The sequence below is a fragment of the Paroedura picta genome, chromosome 13, assembly GCF_049243985.1.
Source record: "Paroedura picta isolate Pp20150507F chromosome 13, Ppicta_v3.0, whole genome shotgun sequence".
Lineage (NCBI taxonomy): Eukaryota > Metazoa > Chordata > Lepidosauria > Squamata > Gekkonidae > Paroedura > Paroedura picta.
Window position 1 is genome coordinate 2,897,670 of NC_135381.1, and position 23,314 is coordinate 2,920,983.

The 23,314-nt window shown below is 50.1% G+C and overlaps 3 protein-coding genes across 5 annotated transcripts; all 3 read right to left on the bottom strand.

The window, feature by feature from the left end:
* Positions 1 to 1,799: 1,799 nt before the first annotated feature.
* ANAPC7 (anaphase promoting complex subunit 7) lies at positions 1,800 to 11,735 on the bottom strand. Of its 2 annotated transcripts, XM_077309023.1 has the most exons (11): positions 11,491 to 11,735; positions 10,090 to 10,276; positions 9,518 to 9,637; positions 8,612 to 8,723; positions 8,120 to 8,273; positions 7,594 to 7,736; positions 6,557 to 6,674; positions 5,666 to 5,862; positions 4,306 to 4,530; positions 3,480 to 3,630; positions 1,800 to 2,776 (listed from the first exon to the last, which is right to left on the bottom strand). In XM_077309023.1, the coding sequence occupies exons 1-11, from the start codon at positions 11,589 to 11,591 to the stop codon at positions 2,587 to 2,589; spliced, it is 1,698 nt and encodes a 565-aa protein (XP_077165138.1). In that variant the 5' UTR covers positions 11,592 to 11,735; the 3' UTR covers positions 1,800 to 2,586. The 2 variants fall into 2 exon arrangements, with proteins under 2 accessions (XP_077165138.1, XP_077165139.1); XM_077309024.1 differs by lacking the exon at positions 11,491 to 11,735 and having other exon boundaries at positions 10,188 to 10,276.
* A 1,005-nt stretch (positions 11,736 to 12,740) lies between these two features.
* Positions 12,741 to 17,240, bottom strand: ARPC3 (actin related protein 2/3 complex subunit 3). Of its 2 annotated transcripts, XM_077309028.1 has the most exons (7): positions 17,101 to 17,240; positions 15,350 to 15,449; positions 14,852 to 14,928; positions 14,419 to 14,487; positions 13,743 to 13,869; positions 13,263 to 13,357; positions 12,741 to 13,035 (listed from the first exon to the last, which is right to left on the bottom strand). In XM_077309028.1, the coding sequence occupies exons 1-7, from the start codon at positions 17,104 to 17,106 to the stop codon at positions 12,973 to 12,975; spliced, it is 537 nt and encodes a 178-aa protein (XP_077165143.1). In that variant the 5' UTR covers positions 17,107 to 17,240; the 3' UTR covers positions 12,741 to 12,972. The 2 variants fall into 2 exon arrangements, with proteins under 2 accessions (XP_077165143.1, XP_077165144.1); XM_077309029.1 differs by lacking the exon at positions 17,101 to 17,240 and having other exon boundaries at positions 15,350 to 15,455.
* A 1,879-nt stretch (positions 17,241 to 19,119) lies between these two features.
* On the bottom strand, positions 19,120 to 22,730 carry GPN3 (GPN-loop GTPase 3). The gene is made up of 8 exons (XM_077309026.1): positions 22,556 to 22,730; positions 22,135 to 22,243; positions 21,632 to 21,799; positions 21,338 to 21,462; positions 20,701 to 20,816; positions 20,480 to 20,576; positions 19,715 to 19,843; positions 19,120 to 19,351 (listed from the first exon to the last, which is right to left on the bottom strand). Exons 1-8 carry the CDS (start codon positions 22,601 to 22,603, stop codon positions 19,289 to 19,291), a joined length of 855 nt encoding a protein of 284 aa, XP_077165141.1. The 5' UTR covers positions 22,604 to 22,730; the 3' UTR covers positions 19,120 to 19,288.
* Between the last annotated feature and the right edge of the window lie 584 nt (positions 22,731 to 23,314).

Genomic DNA, 23,314 nt, shown 5'->3' on the forward strand with positions numbered 1-23,314 from the left:
GCGTCTCGGCCAGAGACATGAATAGCGACTGTGTTGACTATCTCAGCCTGCCTGCAGTGTATGATTTTCGGGGATATTAGCAGGGGCACCTCACAGCGAGACAGGCCTTGGGTGGCGGCTCTCAAAGAAGGCCACGATCCAAACCACTCCACTGGGCAAGGTTCAGCTATGAGTGACTCCATCAACTTAGTTTGTCCCAAGCAAAATACTTTTGTCCATGAAACCAGGGGGAAGACGGGATGTAGGGATGTAGAAACATGCAGCTAAACCAGGGGTAGTCAAACTGCGGCCCTCCAGATGTCCATGGACTACAATTCCCAGGAGCCCCCTGCCAGCATTTGCTGGCAGGGGGCTCCTGGGAATTGTAGTCCATGGACATCTGGAGGGCCGCAGTTTGACTACCCCTGAGCTAAACTGTAGATCGACTGTTGCTGGGTGTTTCAAGTAGGGCCCATCCAGTTGTTGAGGTTTGCAGCCTTCGAGGTGGAGTGGTTAATAAAATGAGCTAAGATTCAGGATCTCCTCGGGTCAAATGACACATCTACCCCAAACGCAGTAGATGGCCCTAGGGTATTCCCAGCTCCCATGTGCAACAGGACAAGTTTGAATTTCCTTGCAGAGTCGTCATGCAGGAATTGCTACGGCATGGATTATTCATGGATTATTCAGCAGAGCAAGAATGCATGCAATCTTGGGCTGCAGCATCAGCAGAGGTATCGCACCTAAATTGCAAGATGTCAATCCTGCTGTATCCTGCACAGGTCAGACCGCACCAGGAGTCCTGTGTGCAGTTCTTGAGGCCTCACTTCAGAAAAGATGGGGACAAAACGGAGAGGGTACTGAGAAGAGCGATGGGGATGATTTGGGGCCTGGCGACCAAGTCCTTTGGGGAAAGGCTGAGTGGAATGTTCAGCCTGGAGAAGCTTCAGACGGGGCATGATGGCTCTCTTGAAGTATTTGAAAGGTTGTCACTCTGAGGAGGCTAGGGAGCAGTTCCTGTTAGCAGCAGAGGAGAGAGAGGACCTGCAATAATAGATTTAAACTATGTGTAGAAAGGTACCGGCTAGATATCAGGAAAAGATTTTTTAGCAGTGGAATTGGCTGCCTAAGGAGTGGTGAGCTCCCCCTCACTGGTGGTCTTTGAGCAACGTCTGGCCAGATACTTCTCCTGGATGTTTTTGTCTGAGCCTGCGTTGAGCAGGGGGTTGGCCTAGGTAGCCCGTATGGCCCCTTCCAACTGCATCATTCTATTTCAGTCTTGCTGAGGAAGACACATATAGAAACAGCATTAGGAAGGGGTGTGGACTGAAACAGAACAGACCACGGATGAGGCAACTGGCTTGTAGGAATGCATATTCCCTCAAATAAAGCAGGGAGCGAGAACAGTCACAAGTCTGGTCAGGAGAAAGTTGGAGAAATGCAGAGATTGCGTTCTAAAATTAAGCTTGTCCTAATTAAAGCCTATTAATATTCTGTCCGGGCTTTTCTTCAGAGTTATGGGGCAATGGTTTTAAGTATAGCATCGGCACACTTTTCCGTCTAAAAATTGCAGCTCTGCTGTCTTAAGAAAAAAACAACCCATCTAGTCTGACCCAGCAGAGCTCTTCTTAACTACTCAGAAAAACAGAAACTTCCACTGCATAATGCCCCCTCCCTTTAAAGAAGGGTTCTTTGGAGTTCAGAGAGGACACGGGGCCCTGTTCCGTGAGAACTGTCCAGCTAGCGAACTCCTTGGGAGCTTCTCTTCACACGTACGGACACACGGACACACAGATGAACTTCCCAAGTCGCACCACAGGTATGCAAGGCTCTTTTTAATAAGTCATCTACAAAAGCAAGGGGCTTTCAGGTTGAGTGACGAATTTGTATCCCTTGCTACAAACAGCCTGAAGTGCATTCAACTGGCTCTTCTAGGTGTGACCCGTTTCCACTGTCCCCTTTTACGCTTTCAATAGGAGCGGCCACCCACCGGGCTGAAATGCGGAAATGCCTGTAATTCTCTCCCATGCTGCTGCTGGTTTTAATACGTGAATTGATCAGCTCGTCAATTAGCAGCACGAGGGGGCAAACTTCTGCTCCTCTAGTGGGCCTTCTAGGAAAGGGAGAGGGGGAGGGGGCGGAAGGGGATTGGCTGCCCTTGTGAGGGACTCCCACAGCTTTCGGGGAGGGATCCCCACTTCTTGACCCACCATGGGGGCTTTTGTGCACAAAGCCTCTTTTTACAGAGGACCACAAAGCCGCCTACGTTCAGCCACCAAAGGGAATCAAGGGCAATTAGCTTGTAACATGATTCCAGCATCGGTTTAGTCATTAACAAGAGTGTGAGAAACGGGCTGTATTCTTTCCAGGCTTCTAATTTTAGACACCAGAAGGCAGGCCACCGTGGGGGACCAATGCCGCCCCAGCACAATCCCTCGGGGCCCCGATTAAAGGAGTCCTGGTAGTGCAGAGCAGAACGAGAGCTTTTCAACTTCGGGACATGCTGCAGGCCAGTTTTTACAGCAGTGCGCAAGGCCCCTCAGCAGTCCTCAGTCCGGGGAAAAGCAGGTCTGGGGGGGGGATCATTCCACGAGGTGACCCCCCCCCTCACTGCATGCCAAACCATTGCTCTTGGTCTGCCCACTGGGCTGCCTCACTGTCACTGCCTTCCAGATCGCCCTCTTCCCCGCTCCCTTCCATGTCGTCCACATCTTCCTCCTGGGTGGCGTCTGTGGGGCTCTCCTCTTTTTCCATTTTCTGCATTCCCTCCAGGGACTTCTGATCGTTGGGATCCAAGCTAGGGGAGCGGGAAAAAAGAACGATCAGCTGAAGGGCAGAAGTCGGGAGAAAGAAAGGGGGGGGGGGAAGAGGAGCAGCTGCTGAGCTCAGAGTCCTTTTGGGGGCTGTCTCTAGATTAGCTGCGATTCTTGCAGCCTCTCCTCCATGCTTTTCATTAAAAAGCGCGTGTGTGTAACAATCCTTTGCATCCTCAGGAGGAAACGGCTGCTGCAATCCTTGAATTAATCTGTTACAAGCTTACTCAAATCTTAAGGGAGTTCAGCATCTGAAATTGGGTCTCTGAACATAAGAGAAGCCATGCTGGGTTAGGTCAATGGCCTGTCCAGCCGAGCACTCTGTGTCACAGTGACCAAAACTTCAAAAATGCTCCACCCGCAGGGCCAGAACTCCAAAAGCACTCTCTCTGGTGCTCCCAAAGGGCCAAGAAGGCAGAGCATCACTGCTGCAGGCAGAATGTTCCAACTATAACCAGGGGTAGTCAACCTGTGGTCCTCCAGATGTCCATGGACTACAATTCCCATGAGCCCCTGCCAGCATTTGCTTGTGGCTAAGAGGCACTGATAGACTTCTGCTCCATAGGGTTATCCAATCCCCTCCGGAGGAGCTGCAGCTTACAACGACTGGAAGCATCAGCAGAGTCTTTTGAGAACATCAAGGGTCACAGTACCTGCCAGACAAGCTCATGGTTCTCAGAAACTTACCTGAGAGCAATACTATACTGGTCCATGGCTTCTTGATACTCATTAACAGCCACCAGGAAATCCCCCAACATTCGATGCAGGATGCAGTCGCTCTGATTGGCCAGGGCGTTCCTTAGCAAAGCAATTCCGTCTTCATATTTCTGTTCTCGGCCTGTCGACGGACGGAGCTTTTTACTCAAAACAGTCACACACGGTCGAATCAACACCTTTTAGACGGGACTGAATTAATACTTGACTGCTTGACGAGTAACATCAGGGAGGCTGGGTTACCAATTAAGCAATCAGCTCTTTCTATAAAATGAAGGAGGGGAAGCTAAGGAAATTTTAAGATGGCTGGCAGCTGGAAGCCAGCATCAGATGGGAAAAAAACAAGGAACTATCAATCGAAACATGGCTATTGTTTGTTTGGAAGCTGCTCCTTCTAGCGAATGGCGGGGACGTCTACCTAATAACATCTATTCAAGTAGGTAACCATGTTGGTCCAAAGCAACAGAACAAAGCTTTTATCGTGTATTTGTCTGCTAAATTGCTGCCATTCACAGATCCTACCAACTGCTTTAATCCAATCTCAGCTATACTCATTGCCCAGTTACGGATCCTGACTCTAACTAGCCCTTCCTGGCAACTCACCCTCCACCCTCTACCTAAATGTAATGTCTTAGGAAGTCTTGTTTCACCATATCTAAAGAAGTGAGCATGCACATGGACACCGATACTCGGAATTTAACTTGGTGGGTCTTAAAGGTGCCGCTGGACTCAAACGCCATTCTACCGAGGGCCACACTGATGCTCACAGAATAAACGCTGTGCACAAGCGGACACTCACTGAGCAGCTCGGCCTTCTTCACCACGGCCTTGATGTAGTCGGGCCTCTGCGTCAGGGCCTTGTCCAGCAGGGTCTTGGCTTTCTCCTGCGCCACGGGGTCTTCTAGGCAAACGGTGGCCAGGAGCGTGAGCGTCTGTGCGTTGGCCCCAAGGGTTTTGTAGACGTTGTTCGCCATGACGGTGGCTTCGCGGAGCCCGTTGGATGCCAAGTAGCATTCGATGAGGCCTGAGGGTCAGAGGAGTGGAAGTCACTTTTCGGTTGCGGGAGAGCGCTGCCTTCATCACAAACCTAGCTGCAGCAAGAGTCAGCAGTCTGCTTGGCTTATAGACGCTCAAATTAATTGAAGCCATGGCCAAGGGGTTGGGCATAGATAATAGCAACAACTTCATTTTTGTATGCCGTCCTTCCCCCGACCAGCTCAGGGTTTCTCGCAACAAGTTTAGAAACAATCCACTAATAAATAAACTACATTTATAATAAAAAGATTTATTTCGGTATTAAAAGCAATTTCAAAGCCGCTGCCTCTTTACACCATTTTCCCTTACCGAAGAGGGTTAACTGATGTTGAGAGGGTCGAGTGGACTGGATGGATTCTCAGGGAGGGAGGCCTGCATTTCAGACATTATTTTCCTGGCCTCAGCCATAGACCTAGCGGAGCAGCTCTTTCTTACAGGCCCTCCGGAACAGTTTACGGTCCCGCAAGGCCCTCAAGGCTTTAGAAAAGAGCCTTGCAGCGTTAAGAGATCAAGGGCAGCAACTATAGCTTTACAGAATTGGGGCAAAAAGAGGCAACTCGGCATCCATTGCTGTAAAGCTGCCCTTTTCAACCAATTGACCGTGGAGATACCACTGAAATATTTTTCAAGCTTTGGGGTACCAGGAAGTGATGCCAGCTGGCCATGCCCCCTAGGAGTGAGAGGAGCCTTGACCAGCCAAGGTGCCCCTCCCCTTTCCACCCCTTTCCAGTCCATCATTGGCCACTTTGGGAGGGGGCGTGTCAACCTGCCCAAGGAAGGAGAGAAATCTGTTTTGAAAAATCCTTTTCGCTAAGCCAGAAACAGCAGGCACAGGCGGGAGTTGCCATTTTAGAAACTCCCACAATACAGTACCATTGTGGGTCTTTCATGACACCTTATGGTACTGTGGTACCATGGATGGGAAATCCTGCTGTGCAGTATAGATTTTACTAGCACTTTCCACACTCCTTGCTAACACCCAGTTTTCCAAATTAAATGACAATGACATTTCGAGCTCATGCGTTTGGAATAATACATCTCGGCCGTCTGTTCTCCTGCACAAAGCTCTGTTCTACCGTGAGATTCAATGTTTGGTGCCACAAAAAGTCACCATCACTACGCACCTTCGTAGCAGTCCAATCGGCAAGGGGCGAGCCGGATGGCTTCCCGGAAGTGTATGATGGCCTCCTGCACTCTGCCCATGTTGCGAAGTGCGGCGCCCTTCAGGAGCAGGGCCTGCACACTGTTGCTGTTCAGCTGGATGGCTTTGGCCCCCAGGTACAAGGCCCGGGAGTAGCGCTTGCTGTAGAAACTGTGGCACCTGCAGAGAGAAGATGGGCACCCGGCTCACCACCTTCTCCACTCTCAACAAGCAGCCGGGGAGTTGGTGCACAGGCCACGGCAGGCCACGAGACCTGTGGACAGAGCTACTCTGATGTAGCCACACGCACTTTCAGGTCAAGCCTCATCCATGATGAATGAGGGGTTCTGGAAGAGTTATAATATGACCTATCCCTTGACCTGGTCCCCAACAATTGCACTTTTCTAACTTCCTCATTGTTCTTTGGAGGGGGATGGATGAGAAGAAGAGAACACTGGGTTTTTATATCTCTCTTTTTCACTACCCAAAGGAGCCTCAAAGTGTCTTATAAACATCTTTCCCTTCAAGGTCTATTACCATTAATAACATTTTGAGTTGGCCTTATCCAACAATTCTGCATAAGAACATAACAGAAGCCATTTTGGATCAGGCGAACGGCCCACCCAGTCCAATGCTCTGTGTCACACAGGAGCCAAAACTCTGAGGCCATCAGAAGGTCCACCAGCAGGACCAGAACTTGAGATGTTTTTCCACTAATGCCCCCTAAGCTCCAAAGATACTAAGCATCCCCGCCACAGACAGTGTTTTCAATCTATACATTGTGGCTAATAGCCCTGAGGGGGGCCCTGAGCTATGGTGGACTGCTGGCTGTTTCAATGCAAGGGCGAAAAGGGAGCAGGAAGTGACACGTTACCCTGATACCACCCAAGGCTCCGCATGCTGGTCAGATATATTGAAGAGACGGCAGCCTAGGTTCTCCACGTCCTCCAGGCGACCTTCACGGGCCAACAGGTAACCATAAACGTCCATTCCTAAATGAAGAATTAAGACTTGACTACAAAGCTGGCTTTATTAAAAAACAAAACAAAACAAGCTATTAAGAAAAAAGCCCTGCTGACCCTGTATGGACAATATCATTTTCACCTCTGTCATAGTAAGTGGGGAAAAAAGAAATTTTCCAAATACGTAAGAAAAGAAACATTTACAAAAACACACCCCTGTGTACTGTCTCAAGAGTCTTTTTAATGTTCAATACGTAGCATTAATAGGCTGGACATAATTTTAGACAGGACCCCACACAAACTTTTAATAATATTATTGATTTTTTGTGCTAGAACAGCAAGAGGCTTCTCTGTGCTATCAATGCATCAACCGGTAACCTTAAAAACTGTTCTCCAATTAGCAACAATCAAGTTACGCTGATGGAATTATGAACATAACCCTGCATGGGGTGTGTATTTTTTAAGAAAACACCTCCCCCCGCAACTAAGCAAGCAACCAGGGAGGCCGTGTACATACACATTAAAAAATGCCAACTGAGATCTCACAGCATTGTGGGGGGTTGCCTAGCAACATCACATAAGCAGGCACTTCAAAAAAAAAAAGGAAAGGCAGAGGTAGAGAAGAAAGCAACAGCAGGAGGAGGAGAAGCAGGCGAAAGGAAGGTGGAGAACAGGAAGCAGGAGCAGTGACTATGAGGAAAGGAGGTGGCGGAGGAGGAAGAGACAGTGGGGCAAGCAGCGGGGGTGGGAATTCTACGCGAGTTCCTTGGAAGTCCTTGCTTGTTTCCCGGGATGTACAAGTGCAAAAAGGAAAAGAATAATTGGGACAAACCCCATAATTTTGCTATAGTTTATTATTCAACTTCAGTGCTAATACAAACACTGTGGCGTAATTAGCTTGAAGGCACAAAAGATTCTAGCAACGGCCCCGGATTTTGCAAAGACTTACCTTTTATGAGATACGGATCCAACATTTGGGCCTGTTCGAATTTTAGAATGGCGTTCTTGTTGTCGCCCGCTCTGAAATACAGGTCTGCTAAACTCCCCAAGATATCAACGTTATCCCTCAGCAGGGACTTCTTTTCCAGCGAGCTGTTTTGAGAGAGAAAAGACCAGACGGAAAAATAAATGGTGACCAGCTATTTAAGAACAGCCTCCTGACATCCAACCCTTAGACACGGTTTCCTTGAAGCCAACTTGTGCTGTGGACTTTTTCTGAGAGCCAAGGAGATCACTGAAAGGAAAGGGAAAGGGCACATAAATTTGTCTACGTGTCAGAAAAAAAGGAAGAGGCATTTTCCATCCATCATGCAGCCCCTTTAGCTGTTGCCTGAACAAGCCCCTTTAGCTGTTGATCCTGCCTTGTCCCAAAGAGCACACAGCGAGCAGCTTTCCGACACAAGCGGCATGCTGAAGGAGATGCCCAGCAACTCGTTCTGAGAGGCAGCCCTGCCCAGGCGGCCTCCTGTTCTTACCAGATGGTGTTGATTGCCCTGGTGTTATCTCCGGTGTGCACGAACGCATATGCTTTGATCCACACTGAAAGCCAGTCTAGGTTTGGGATACTCTGAATCACATTCATGGTCATGGAGGCAACTTCCGCGCCTTTGACGGAGAGCGACAGCAAACCTGAGTAAGACACAACCGCAGTTGAGGTGGCTGACTCTGTCGCCGAGGAAACGTCATGCCCCAGTATCATGTATAACAACTAACACACATTCACTTACGCAGATTGGTGGGTTTGATCCTTACGACCTCACCTGTCCCGGGAAAGAGAGCACTCTGAGAGTTTCTTGGTGCCACTCCAGAACAGGTGGGTTCGCTGCACCCCTGAACAAATCCATGTTCGGACACCAGTTCACATTGAAAACATTCAATCCTATTAGCCTGTTTCAATCGCGCCTTTTATGCTCACAACAATTAAAAAAATTTGAACAGCGACTGTTGGTGGAAAGAAAAATGGCTACCTAGGATGGCATCAAGGGCTAACGGACACTGTCTCAGCACCTCTTTGTAGCTGGTGACGGAGGACCGCTCTTGACCCGCCTTCTTGTACAAATTGGCCAGCATCATGTTAATCTGTAAACCACAGAAAACCAGAGATGAGGACAAGGAAGTCTTATGCAGCCTGGCAGGTGTTTCCAAGGAAACAACGTGAGAGATTCAGGTTTACTTACAAGGAGATTTTTAATCATGCACCAGAGTCATGAAAGAAGACCCAGGCTAAGCTTCAGTCCTTTGGACCTCGAGCACAACTCAGCAAATCCAAGAGCACTCCAGTTTTCAGGTCAACATCTTCTCAGGGTCCCCGGCCCAAAAGAGGTGAGCTTGGCCTCGACCAGGGCCAGGGCCTTATCGACCCTGGCCCCAGCCTGGTGGAATGCATTCCCAAAAGAGATCAGGGCCTTGCGGGACCTAAGCCAGTTCCAGAGGGCCTGCAAAATGGAGCTGTTCCAACAGGCTTTGGGTTGAGGCCTAAAATAACACCCACCAATAAAGGCTGGCCTGGAAAAGGGGTGAGAAACAACTCAGGCCTTGAAGAAAAGTGCTGCTAATAAGCAGGAGAGTGAGAAAATCCCCCTGAGAGCATCACACCATCCTCTCCCAAGACTTGGGGCATCTATGCATCAGCATGTAGCAAAGATGGTGTCACCCTGGCCAACACATGAAGTTTTAAGACCAGAGACCAAGCTAGAAAACAAAGAAGGGGCTTGGATTTCATTGCCCCAACCCTCTCAGCTGTTACTGTCAATCTGTCTTCACTTTTTATTTGAGAACGTGAGATCATGAAAACAAACGCACAGAGAATAATTTCTTCCTTGAAATCCTGCCTCTCCTGAAAAACCCAAGTTTGTTTCTTCTCACGCCCCTACCTTTGGGGTTCTCTGCCTCGAAGGGATGCCGTCAAGGATAGCGATGGCGTCTTTGTCCTGCTTGAGCATGGTATAGCACTCCGCCATTTTGTATTTCACCTCGATTTCGGACGGCAGGCACTACAAACACAACAGAGACGATTCTGGAATCGTTTCGCAGTTCCCACAACAGGACAAAATAAAACGATGGGATTTTCTCCACGTTTCATCATCTTAAGGGGCTGCTTCAGAACCTGTCATATCCTTAGCCCATCTAACCCAGTACTGCCTGTCCTGTGTAAGAGCCATCCTCCAGGATGTTCTCAAGAAGCAGCTCTTCCTAGTACTCCTTTGGCAGAGGCACGAGGGACTAGATTCCGTCTCCCCTACATGCAAGCCACATGCTCTGACACTGAGCTATGCCCCCGGGTCCCACGCTCTTTCTTCTCAAGGTAAAAGATATGCACAAATACACTGCATTTCATTTATCTGGCATAAACTGACTTGGCTAATGGTTTACATGCTCTGCCCATCACCCCAACTACTCCGCCAGCAAGGCACTGAGCTACAACTAGGATATAAAGTCCGAGTACCTGGCTCTGAGGAGTTGATGCAGCGTTCCCAGTAGAAGGCCTCACTTTGGAAGTTTTACTCAACGCTTTCTTCTGCTGCAAAGCCATTGTATACTTACTGACGGCGTTTCTATACTCCTTGTCGTGGAAGAGGGAGTCTGCGTGATACACCAGGAGCTGATACTTCTGCGACGGAGAGAACAACTCCCTGAAAGGAAGGCAAGGCAAACGAGTGTGAAAGGAGGGCCAGCAGCAAGAGCGCCTTTGACAGCGGGACTTGGCTCAGGGAATTGGGTTTTGCTCTTGCCACAAACTGCCTCCTGGGAAACCCCTAGAGATTTGAGGATATAATGTCATGCTACTTCTGGCTTAAAAAAAAAAGGGCCAGACTGTTTTCTACCTCCTTAGCAGAATGAGCTCTTGGGAGATCTGGGCCCCCCTTTCCAGTGTGTATTCTCTTGTGCTCAGCCTGTTCTGCATACAATGAGTAAGGCACTTTTCAGACTCTTAGATTTCCCTGTTTTGCACAAGAAATTGACAGTGCCTTATCTAACGTGTGCAGGATGGTCACCCGGAAGCTGCAACAGGTTTCCTGCTCACTAAAGAAACCAATCAAATATAGAACCGTGGATTCCTCAATGTGAACTCAGAAGAAAAAAGGAAATCACGAGGCACAGTAATATAGTAGTCTTCTCTATGTTTATAGGTGAAAAGGTTATATTATAACATAAAGTCTAAATGGTCAAACATAAAGAGTCAACCAAAACGGGATCCTAGCTTAAGTGACCCGCTTTCTGTTCTATCTTCGTCAGTGGCTGCTCTTCCAACATACTGTCACAGTAGTAGTCGTAGTATCACCTTGGCAAAATGCTCATAATCGTCTGGGGATTTCATAAAGTGCCCCTAAAGAAACCAAACTGCAAATGAATAAACAAACAAACAAAAACCGGCTGAAAAGATCTGTGGAAGCAGTAACATTGCTACCCCACCCTCTGCCCAGCCCGCATCATCCCCTTGTGCTTGGTCTATTCCAGGGGTAGTCAAACTGCGGCCCTCCAGATGTCCATGGACTACAATTCCCATGAGCGAATGCTGGCAAGGGCTCCTGGGAATTGTAGTCCATGGACATCTGGAGGGCCGCAGTTTGACTACCCCTGGTCTATTCGGCCTAATGCATTTTAGGAGCAGCTCTCCCTGTTCTGCAGCACCCCGTGCAGATTTTAGGGGCGGCTTTCCCCGCCGTGCACCGGGCAGTCCAGCTGCTGGGGGCGCAGCCCTCTTGCATTTCTCCCAGGACTCTGCGGCGGGGAGTTCCGCGGGTGAACAGGCGTCTCGCGCAAGCCCCGCCCAGTGCTTGGGGGAGGGGAGGGGCGAGGGGCGTCCCGGGGGTCCCGCTCCGGCGAGGCCGCCCTCCTCACTCACGGGTTGTTGCCGCTCATGGTCAGCAGGAGCCCGCTGAGGAGCCGCACGTTGGAGTGCAGCCCGGCGGCCGCCATCTCCCGCACGTGGTCCACCACGCTCATGTCGACGGGGAGGAGGAGGAGGAGGAGGAAGGCAGGAAAGGTCGGTAACGGCGGCGATGGCGGCTTCGCTCGGTCGCGGCCCTCTGAGGGAACTCTAAAATGGCGCCTCCGCTGGGGTCCTCGCCGCGAGGGCGGCCATTTCGGCGTCAGCGCCCCGGGCTGCCCGTGCCGTTCGCCTGATCCATTTGGCGCCCGCTGCTGCGCTCCTGCCCTTACGCCGTTAGCGTTCTGTTTGCGAGTGAGGTTTTCCCTTCTTGTTTAAACAGCGTCCTTTTGTTGCCCAAGTAGAAGATTTAGATAAAATGAGATAAATGTTAAGGCATGATTATGGTCGCCTTGGAGGAATAAAGACCTTCCGGAAAGGGGAAAAGGGTAAATAGAGCATGCGCGGGAGGCCCCCAGCGTTCGCCTAGGGCAGCAAACGCTGGCAGGGGCTCATGGGAATTGTAGTCCATGGACATCTGGAGGGCCGCAGTTTGACTACCCCTGGCCTAGGGGTTGAGAAAAGAGCTTTAGTACACTTCCGGTAATAAATGGAAAGCCGCTGTGGGTTGTTTGTAAGCGCCCCTCTTTGTTTAGCCATTTCTGAAGCTGGGGGGGGAATGAGGCCAGCGGAGCCTTTAAGGCCAACCACGTTTTGTCCAATTTGTAAGCTTTTGCCTGAACAGCACGCCTCATTCTTAACCCTGCCACAAATTTTGGTAGACTTCAAGGTTCTCCTGGACTCTGGCTCTGTGCTTCTGGCATGCCAAGGAATTTATCTGCAATCCCACGGACCCCCATTGGCTGTGCTCATGGCTGCACCTGTCCCATCTGGGACTCTGCCCCGGCAGGGCTTGTTGGCTCCAGGGTGTGTGTGGGATGGAAGTAGTTCTGGGGCCTATGCTGGACTTTGGCCCAAGGCCCTGAAATCACAAAGACTGCCCTGGGAGCCCCCTGTACTTTGCAGAAGACCTAGAGCCATATTTTTAGGCTCCCAAGTCCATTCCAGGGGGGACACATGGAAACTGAATGGCAAAGAAAGACTGGGAGCCTGGAGAAGCATCATTCAGAGAAGAAAATCCTTGATTATCGACCTCTTCCCAGAACTGGAAGTGTGTTGAAGACACACCTGCGACGGACAAAGGTAAAGAAACATGGAGGAACATGTTAGAAACCAGGGTTTTTTATTATTATTATTATCATTATCTGTCACGAAGCTGTAGCTCAACAAGAAGTCTGGCACATGATTTTGGTTCCACGTTTCAGGCTGTCGGTGGCTTCCCTCCTCCTTGCAGAAGCGTTTTTTCTCTCTCAGTAGAAAACATATATTAAAACAGAGGCAGAAGTTTGTACAACTGGCAGCGAAGTGCTTTAATCAAACAGCTCCTCGTGATTCTCTTCACTGCCCAGGGCCCGACAGGCTCTTGTTCATGAATTGTCTCTTCACAAAGCAGATCCACCACTGTGGGGGGAAGGAAGGTAAGTTTTTAATTAAAAATAAGGAATGCAAGAAGAAAGGGTAAATCAGGCCTTCTCAACCGGGGTTGAGCCCCCCCTCCCAAAAAAAAATGGCCAATGATGGGCCTAGAGGGGGTGAGAAGGGGAGGGGCCTTGAGTGGGCATGTGCATAGCTATGCTTCCCTACCATCTGATGCACAATCATGCCACTCCTGGGCGAGAGCCTCTTACCTTGCTGGGCTTATCGCTCTGAGGATCAAAGACCTTTTCACAAAGTCGCAGCCCGGTTTCTTGCCTCAGTTGCTGCAGGTAAGCCCTCATCACCTCTGCAAAAAGAGAGAAACACAGCCAGCTAAGACCAGACCCCATTCAAAGCACTTTTTTAGTCAGAGCTGCCTTTAAGGGACAAATTCCGCCTTTTTATGTGCCTGTATTGAGAATCAGACATGACTCGGTGCTTGCACAGGGGATACCTTTACCTTTATTGCGGGATCATGCCACTGAGATGTCAAAGGGCAGGTGCCCCCAAAGTGTGAGGCATAGGACCTCCACCCCAACTTGCCATGCAGAAGAGATTGCTTTGCATGCAGTCCTGTGTTGTGGGGGCTTTGGAAGCTGTTTTCCCTTGCTCTCTCAATTCCAGGTAAAGGTGCACAGGATTGCTGTTTGGTGTCAATCAAAACCTGAGGGTCTGCTGGGAGCTCTCCTTACCTTCCTCCTGCTTGTTGCTGGGCCTGGCGTAGAGAGCATTCAGCGGAAACCCTGGCTCTCCAGGGATGGGGAAGTTTGTGATCCCGAGGGTGTACATTTCCTTCTCTCCTTGGCCTTTGGAATTACACTGGAAGCAAAGGAAGCACAGGCAAGCGTGATAAGATAAAGGATACAGGCAGAAGCAGGGACACTCAAGAATGTTGGAGAAGCCATGTTGGGTTAAGCCAATGGCCCATCCAGTCCAACACTTTGTGGCACACAGCAGCCAAAACCCAGGTGCCCTCAGGAAGTCCACCAGTGGGACCAGAACTCCAGAAACCCTCCCATTCTCTCTCCCCCCCCCCTCGATCCAAGATGGAGCATTGCTGCCCCACAGTACTCCATCTATACCTTGTGGCCAATTACCACTCATGAACCTCTGCTCAGTATGTCAATCTTCATTTCTCCATGTGAAAAAGCCCTCCCCTCCTTCCCCTTTCTTCATGGTCAAGGTGTTACTCATTTTAATTGCCCTTTTCTGCACCTTTCCCAAATGACTGAGTTTATCCCATGTACGTTTTCAAAGTCCCTTCGACTGTTTAAGAGTAAGAAGCTCTGTTAGGTATGGCTGGAGAACACGGTTCTGCCTTTTTCGGGTCCTTTTTATGTCACTGGGCTGGCAACTCCCCTCTGTTACCTTTTGCAGCTTTTTCAAGCACTCAGAGATGTAGAGGGTGATGTAGATCAAGGTTCGGTCTGCCTCATTCTGAAAGCAATGGCATTAATCAGCAGGAAGCAAAACAACATGGCCGCCTTCAGCTCACAGCAAGACTTTTGCGCTCTTTCTCCGGAACATCCACCCCCACCCCTCCTCAAGCTGCAAAGGAGAAGCCCAGGTTAGGAGTTCACAGTAGCCAAGACACAGATAAAAGGGTGGGAATTTGGCACCAACCCGCCTCTGATAGGAGAAACAATTGCTTTTAATTTGCAATCCTCCACCCCTATTTTCGTTGTACTTATTTCTGTGATTTTGGCCGTATTGCTGTACGACTGAGCTGTTGCAGCCAGCCTCCTGGAATCTGCTCTACGCAGTGTCCGAGCAGGAAATGTCTTACAGCTGATTGTCTTACCTTGATTTCATAATTCTTAAAGAAGACATTCGCTTTGAAGTAATAGATGGCTTCATCGATAATGTCTGTGTCTTTAGCTGCCGAAAAGGAGAGATGGAAAATATTAGGAGACTGGAGAAAGGTCCCTAAAATACACAAAACACCAAGAGAGGGACCTGGAGAAGGAGGGAGGAGAGCTTTTTTTTTTTATACCCCGCTTTTCACTTCCCAAAGGAGTCTCAAAGCGGCTTCCAATTGATTTCTGGCACGCCAAACCGAATCTCAACCACTAAGCTCCTCCAACTCAGGATCGGAATTTTGACTGGCAGCCGCTCTTGAAATTTTAACACAGAAAACGTTTCCCCCTGACCCTCGCCACCAAAGGCCCCTTGGCCAGAGATGCCCGCGGCTGTCCTTTCCACGTGCAAAGCTTGCGTCGGTGGTCTGGCCCCAGAGATTTTACAGCTGCTGGAAAGGGACCCCAGAGTGCTGCCAAGTTCTCTTCCAGTGCAAACTTACTTTCTCTGGGCGCAGGGCCCTTGAACTGGCTTTTGATGGGCAGCAGGGCCATGTTGCCGGTCAGTTTGGTGTCAGGATCCATCAGCGTCGAATGGTAGGCCTGCATCGGAGAAGGGAGAGGGTTGTCAGCGGCCAAGGGGCAATGTCATCGAGAGGAGCAGTGCCTGTATTTTGGCAGTTTCTGTGCAGGCATCCAGGGGGAGAGGGACAAAGCCACCTTTCTCCTTCCTGCCGTTCTCTGGCGAACAAGTCAAGGAGACAGACACCGCAAGGGAAGAAAGGGGCAGGGTCAAGTAGTGGCTAGAATGCCACAATAGGACCTGCTAGACATGAGTTCAAATCCACCCTTTCCCAGAAATCCCTTGGGGCAACCTTTGGCCTGACACATACTCTTAGAAGAATAAGAAGGAAAGTTGGCTTTTACATCCTGCTTTTCACTACATGAAGGAGCTTACAATTGCCTTCCCACCCCTCTCCCCACAATGGACACCCTGTGAGTTAGGTGGGGCTGAGAGAGCTCTGAGAGAACTGCTTTGCAAACCACTCTAACAGGACTGTGACTAGTCCAAGGTCACCTAGCCAGCTGCATGCGGAGGAACAGGGAATCAAACCCGGCTCTCCAGATTAGAGTCCGCTACTGTTAACCACAGCACCATGCTGGCAGGGGTGTTGTGCGGATGAGCCAGGGAAAGAAACACACACAGCTCCAACACCTGCCTCTGGAGAGGACAGGCCCATCTTCACGGAGCAAATCCTGCAAAGCATCGCGTTGGGGAGCCAAAGGCAAGCAAGCCAAGCTCTTTGCCCACTATCACAATACTTAGCCTATCCCTCAGCAGAAGAAATCAGGCAGGAGAAAACTGCAAGGGAGCAAAGAACAAACGAGCCAGACCTCTGGCAGGGACGGGGATGGGTTTAGTCACCTCTGATGTAGGATTTTTAGATCGGAGATGCTGAAATGCCTGTTGTAGGTAGGGGATTCACTGCTGGCCACCCAACGTACCTGGGGGGCCTCCAAAGGGGGATTATACAAATTCCTTGGAGCTCAGGTTTAGCAAGCGCTCTTAGCCATGCCCGCTAAATGGAACCTCCATGTTCAGAGTCAGCAGACCCCTGAATACCAATCCCAAGAGGCAACTCCCACAGAAGGCAGTTGTTGACCAGACCCCAGTTGGGGCTCCTCAAGGCACCCGGCTGCCGTCCAGGGATATCTGTGCTCTCCTCCAAAAAGGCTTTCCCTGCAGATATCCAGACTCCCAGTTCAAATCCTGCTTCGAAAGAGCAACTATCTTTTTTTTTTAACCCCAAACATCCCATGTTGCTGGGCTGCTGGCTCGAGGGCGCTTCTGGATGATTGCAGGTAGGCGCTGACAGCTGAAAACCCACCCAGGGTTGCAAAGGCGGGGGGGGGGGAAGTTCCCCGGGTCTGGTAGCGACGCTGATTCATTCAACTCCGGCCATATAAGGAAGTTCCCTTTTCCTGGCCGGCGGAGGCGAACCGGCGTCGCTTTACCGGGCTCGGGGGTCCCGTGCACACCCGGGGCGCTGGCCTGCCCGGGCTGGATCCCAGGAAGGAAGCATGGGGCGATCCCTCCGCCCGCCCACCCATCAACGGCAGCCGCTTTCGACCCCCCAGGCCAGGCCAGGCCAGCCCCCTCCCCAGCTCAGCATCTCCTTGCAATTCCCCTGCTGCTTTTTCTCTGCCCCTCTCTCCCCGCCCCACCCGAAGGCATGCAGATCCAGGGCCTCACCGGCATTCTGGGCGGCTGCAAAGCGACCGATCCGAGGCGTCAGTCCCCTCCGCAGCCAGCCGAGAGGCGATCTTGCAACCCGAGCAGGATCCCTTCCTGTTCCACCCGAGGCAGGAAGTGCGAGGGGAGGGGCGCGCTGCCGGGCGCAGCCACGAGGGGGCGGCAGAGGACAGGCCACGCCGGCCAGCAGGGCGCTTCCCAGGCCCACGAAATCCTGTGCAGGGCAGGTGAGCTTCCCTGTAGCTCAGCAATTGCCGATCTGCTTGCCCATCGTTGTAGACATTTGCATTGGGTTACTGTGGCCCAATGTTTCCCCTGAAATTTAGTCCCAGGGGAATGCAAACAAATTTATTTATTATATTTATATACTGCCCCCCCCGAAGGATCAGGGCACTTTGCATAAAACAGAAACGATAGATATCTCTGTTTAACAATAATACGATGACAGCAACAGAGTAGGATAACATGAAGAACATGAAGTTAATGCAGACTGATAGCCCAGTGGGACCTGGACTAGTTCAGGGTGCAAGGCGTCAATTTGTCCTCTCGCTCCTTCTGTAGGTCTGAATGGATTATTTTCGACCCTTGACGTTGCATCTGAGGTCACGAAATCTCATCCCTTGAATAAAACTTGGTTGGTCTTAAAGGCGCCTGACCGGTCTCTGAATTTGTTCAACAGAATAGAGATTCTCTCCAAGCAGGGTCCTGGTGGGTTTAGCCATGTTGGAGCTGAAGTTGCAGTGGCCGTTTGGTGTAGTGCGGGGGTGGCCGACCGGGGGCTCTCCAGATGGCCATGGACTACAATTACCCTGCCACAGCAGGGGCTCATGGTAATTGTAGTCCATGGTCATCTGGAGAACCCCCGATCGGCCAGCCATGGTGTGGTTAAGAGCAGTAGCCTCTAACCTGGAAAGGCTAGTTGTGATTCCCAGCTCTTCCATACGAGCTCTCTTAGCCTCACCTGCCTCAGTCTTACCTGCCTCTGTCTGTTGTGGGGAGAGGAAGGGAAAGCGATTGTCAGCTGCTTTTAGACTCCTTCAGGTAGTGAAAATGGAATAAAAACCAACTCTTCTTCTCTATTGTAGAACATCCCTGCCCTTATTTTCTCCCTTACTCAAATCTGTTGTTTGACCTCCTGGTCTCTAAGCAACTATATCTTAATCAAGGTGCTATTTTATCTTACTGAGAGAAAAGTACATAGTGTTTGTTTTCTTTATGTCTGCCTTAGGAATGTGGCACATTCTAATCAGAAGAGAGTAAGGGTTAACTAAAGGAACTCAGCATTGATGTGGAAGATGCTCTGCCCATGGCCAGAGGCAATGCTTCTACAATCGCTTGCAGCGTGGTTGAACAGACATGCAAATGGCAGTGTCTCCTCTCAACGGTGTTTCCCTTAGGATGCTCTTAAATCTAAGGCAAGGTAGGAGCTTTTGTGAGTCATGGCTCACCTCTTCCGATACCTGGAAGCGCTTCCCCTGCCACAAATTTTGTTAGTCTTGAAGGGGTTCCCAGACTCTGGCTCTTATTTATTTATTTATTTGGATTTTTATACCACCCATTCTTTACAGCTCTGGGCGGTTTTACTGCCACAGACCGCCAAACGCAGCCACCCATCTTGTTCCCACTTGGGTACATCAACCTGATAGTATAAAGCAGCCTTTCTCAACTTTTTCACCAATGAAAACTCCTTGAAACATTCTTCAGGAACTGAGAAACCCCAGAAGTGGTGCGATCGTGCAGAATATGGTTGGGAAGTAGAGCTGGGTGCACACCCACCCGGGGCCCCTCCCCTCCTCACCCCCTCCAGGCCCATCATTGGCTGTTTTGGGAGGGGTAGGTGGATCGATATGGCCATCTATGATCATATCACCTGATGAATGTTGATCAAATTTTAAAAAATATATAAAAATTAACTCCCACTCATTTGGGAAAGCCTTCCAGGACTGTCAAACTCTCCTTCAAATACACCAAGTGACACAGGGGAAAGTCCCTCTTTTCTTAAGGCAGCAAACGACCAAAAGCGATGCAAATAATTTATCCCCCTTTAAATATAAGAAAACCTTTTGTGAATTTGCAGCTGTACACTTATATACACAAAGAGCTCCCTGGGGAAAAGCCCCCGGTGCAACTCCAAAATTCAAGATGCCAGAAGCATGAAGAGAGTCTTGTCAGAATCAGCCGGGAGTCTTCATTCATCCACCCTGTCTTGGAAGAACTCATCATAAGCAGAAGGCTTGTCTTCCTCCGTTTCCTGGTGGGGAGGAAATCAAGATGAACTTTTAACAATTTGGGTTTCCCCCAAGTTTGCTCAGCTGTCTAACCTACACCCCAGCTCTGGCAGGGGAGAAAGAAACACTGCTATTTACCTTTACTGAAACTGCAATCCTATATAGGTTTATTCCCAAATAAGACAGACTCCCCCTCCCCTGAAAAGGGAGCATTTCAAGCTTGCGGGTCACCAGGCAAGAAAAAGCACAACTGTTTTGTCAATACCACAGATGGGCTTTCAACCCAGTAAAGATGTTGTGCCCACGTTCCCTTTCCCCACATTATTATTTAGCTAAGGACCCCCTGATCTTATTCTCATTGGCATCCAAGATCCTTGACTCTTTACTTTTGGCTCTTTAAACTCGAGGTCCTCCCCGTACTGAATGGCAAAGTCTATGTTCTGCAGGACGATGTGGATGCTTTCTTCATCGGAGCGATCGAATGGCAGGAAACGGACCATACTGTAATCATCAACCTGAAAAGCAAACCACGAGATTATCAGGCGACAGGGCTGGGCAGAAGCAGCAATGATTTCGGTTTAAACCGTCCCCACACACTTCCACATTCCCGGGCTGCTTTAACGAAATGAATGCGGGTACAACCCACTTCCGTAGACAAAATGCTAACTCAGGGATCTCCAGCATGGTGCCCTCATGCACAGCCAGCACTACAGCGCGAGGATCTTCACCTGGTGATCGATGGTTATCTGAGGCTGCCATTTTATGACCGGCTTCATCTCCTGCAGGAGCCAATTTGTGGCTGCACCTGCCCCGCTGCATCTGAAGCCCCCAAAATGGCTGAGGACCTCTGCTTTAATTTACAAAATTAAAGCTCAGGGTTCCTCCCTGATATGGATATGCAGCAAATCCCAGACAGACAAAATAAAACCGTTTTCAACTGAAACACGGTTTATAGAATTCACGGACATAAGACAAGCGTAGATGGCTTCAGAAAACAATGAAGCATGCTCATGAAGGATGCATCTGTAGCACAACCAGCCATCATGTCTGTATGAAAGAAGGAAGGGCCTGACTGGGGGGGGGGTTCCCCAGAGGTTTTTGGCTCCCCCCCCAACACACACACACACACACGCTGGCGCATGATGATGTACCAGACCACAGATGGCCTTGGTCAGTTTCTTGAACTTCTTGCTATGGAGCAAACCGGTCGAATCTTCCAGCATCGAATACATATCAGGGTCAAGATACCTGGAAGGGAAACAATGCAAAAGCAGTTGCATCGCAAAGGCCTCGTATCATGGCAAGGAACGGTTAGTGCTTCCTATTCAACAGCAGCCCCGAGAATGCGGAGCCCGTGGTTCTGCAAACTCACTTTTCGATTTCTGCTTTAGCATTCTTGCTCAGCAAGTCCATCTTGGTCATGATGTTGACTTGGGGAATCTCCAAGGACACCATCGCACTGAGGGCTGCCATAACGCCAGAGATAAACTGGCAGAGAGGGACACCAAGGGAGAGAGACATCAAGGGAGGCCTGTACAGTTTACTCCTATATTGCACGGAGAAAGAGAAAGCAGCATCCTACAGTTTGTGAATGAAACAAGCTAACTCTTTCATATTTCTCCCACAGAAGGCTCAATAGTTAGTTTCAGTTAAAAACATAAAACCCCAGCTTGGGGTAGTGGTTAAGAGCAGCAGCTTCTAATCTGGAAAGCTGGGTTTGATTCCCTGCTTCGCCACATGCAGCCAGCTGAGTGACCTTGGGCTTGTCACAGTCCTGATAATGGTGTTCTCACAGAGCAGTCCTGTCAGCTCTCTCAGCCTCACCTACCTCACAGGGTGTGTGTCTGTTGTGGGGAGAAGAAGGGAAGGCAATTGAAAGCTGCTTTGAGGCTCCTTTGCAGAGTGAAAAGTGGGGGATAAAAAGAAGGAAATACCAACTTTTTGGCATACTTACAAGGAGCAAAAAGCATGAATCACATGACATATTTCTGGGGTCAAATATCAGATACCTTAAAGGATTCCACCATAAATTGAGAATCGACAAGAAAAACTCCGCAGACACGGAATTCCCACTGTTGAAGCTGTTCCACGAGCTGCTTCATCACTGGCAAATGGGTGTACAGCTCGATCTGACCTATGGGACAGATCCAAATTTAGATCCATCTGTACTCAGAGACAGATAAAAAGAAAGAGTGCAGGAAGTCTGCAACAAGCAGGAGATTGGACTAGATGACCTCTATTGCCCCTTCCAACTCCTAGTCTATGATTAATTTTTCTTTTAAGATAAAATTTCTTGGCTTGACCTGGGCAGTCGAAAAGTACGTAGTCGTCTTCCACATGGCCAAGACATTCTTCCAGCCAGTCAAAGTTATTTGCAAAGTATTCCATGCAGAAAACCAAGCCACCGTTGGGGCCAAACCGCAGAGAATCGTCTTCCATGACATCGTCCACTTCTATTAACTCGCGGATGTCTAAAAGAAGGAGGACAGCGCTTGGCTCGATAGTAGAAGAACGCAGCCAGGACCATGCTGGATGCGACCTAAATTAATAAAATCCTGGGATCTCTCTCCAACAGCGATGTGCAAGGGCCCTCTGGAAAGCAGGGTGGAAAGCTGGTAGCCCTCTTCCCACCTGCCATTGGAAACCCCCTATGCCAGGGTACCATCAAGGGACCTTCACAGTACCCCAGTACCATGGTTGGGGAACCCTGCTCCAGTATCCCAGGCCCTTTCCACAAACTAGATAGAGGCCCTGAGGTGCTTCCTGGCCAGGCTTCACGTTCTCTCTGCCGAAGCCACGAATGTACCTGCCATGACATCATATTCAAAATGTTCTGCGGCTGGATCCAGGTTAACGACTTGAACGGAACGCTTCAGGGCTTCACAGTGCTGGACCATGGTGTAACAGTAAGTGCTCTGGAAGGAAGAAGGAGACACGTGCAGAGGAAACCAAAAACCCACCTGGAGGCTGGCATCCCTGAGTCCCCCCTCCCAAGCAGCCCTTTCCTCCAGGGGAACTGATCTCTGCAGTCTGGAGAGGAGCTGGAATTCCAGGGGATCCCCAGGCCCTACCTGGAGGCTGGCATCCCTAAATCCAGCCCCCACTCTGCGGGTGCAAAACACACGTGTCCTGCGAGTGTAAAACAGACACGTGTCCCACTTCTGCGAGCCCCTGTTCACGCGGGTCGGCCCCACTTCCCGCCCCGAAGCGACTCTTGCCCCGCTCACCTTCCCGCTGCCCGCCGGCCCCATCACCAGCTGGGCGTAGCGGGGCATGGTCAAGGCGCCCTCTGGCCCGGACCAGCCCTGGGGAACCGCGAGCGCCGCTAGTTTGGCCCAGGGAGCGCCCCGTAGCGCAGGCCGCCTGTCGTTCGCTCCTTCCGCCTCCTCTCTGGTTTTCCCTCTCGTTCTACCCATCGCATCACTTCCGCAAATACGGCGCCTGCCAGGGTTCAAACCGCAAAAGCGAGCCAGGCTGGCTGTAGCGTTCGTAACATGAGCGTGGCCACAGCTAAAAGAGCAGCAACGATAAATCCTTAGATTTCATAAAACAAAATACATGAGAATGGGTTCCAGTGTGTGTTGGGTCTGAAGCAGCAAAAAAAATCCGGAGTCCATGTGCTGAATGGTAATAAATCCTAATAATTATAATAATAATGTTAATTAGCCTAGAAGTCTGGACCAGGGGAAGTCAAACTGCGGCCCTCCAGATATTCATGGACTACAATTCCCAGGAGCCCCTGCCATCGAACGATGGCAGGGGCTCATGGGAATTGTAGTCCATGGACATCTGGAGGGCCGCAGTTTGACTACCCTTAGAAAAGAATAAATCCCGAGCTTTCGTAGAACGGCCACACTTTATTCTAAAAAGCCACACAAATAACGTTTCCCAAGAGCTCCTTTGGGCCACTTTCGCGAGGGAGGGCAGCTGTCATTCATTCCCCCTCGTACGGAGGCCGAGACGGCCCCTCTCCAGCCAGGCGGCGA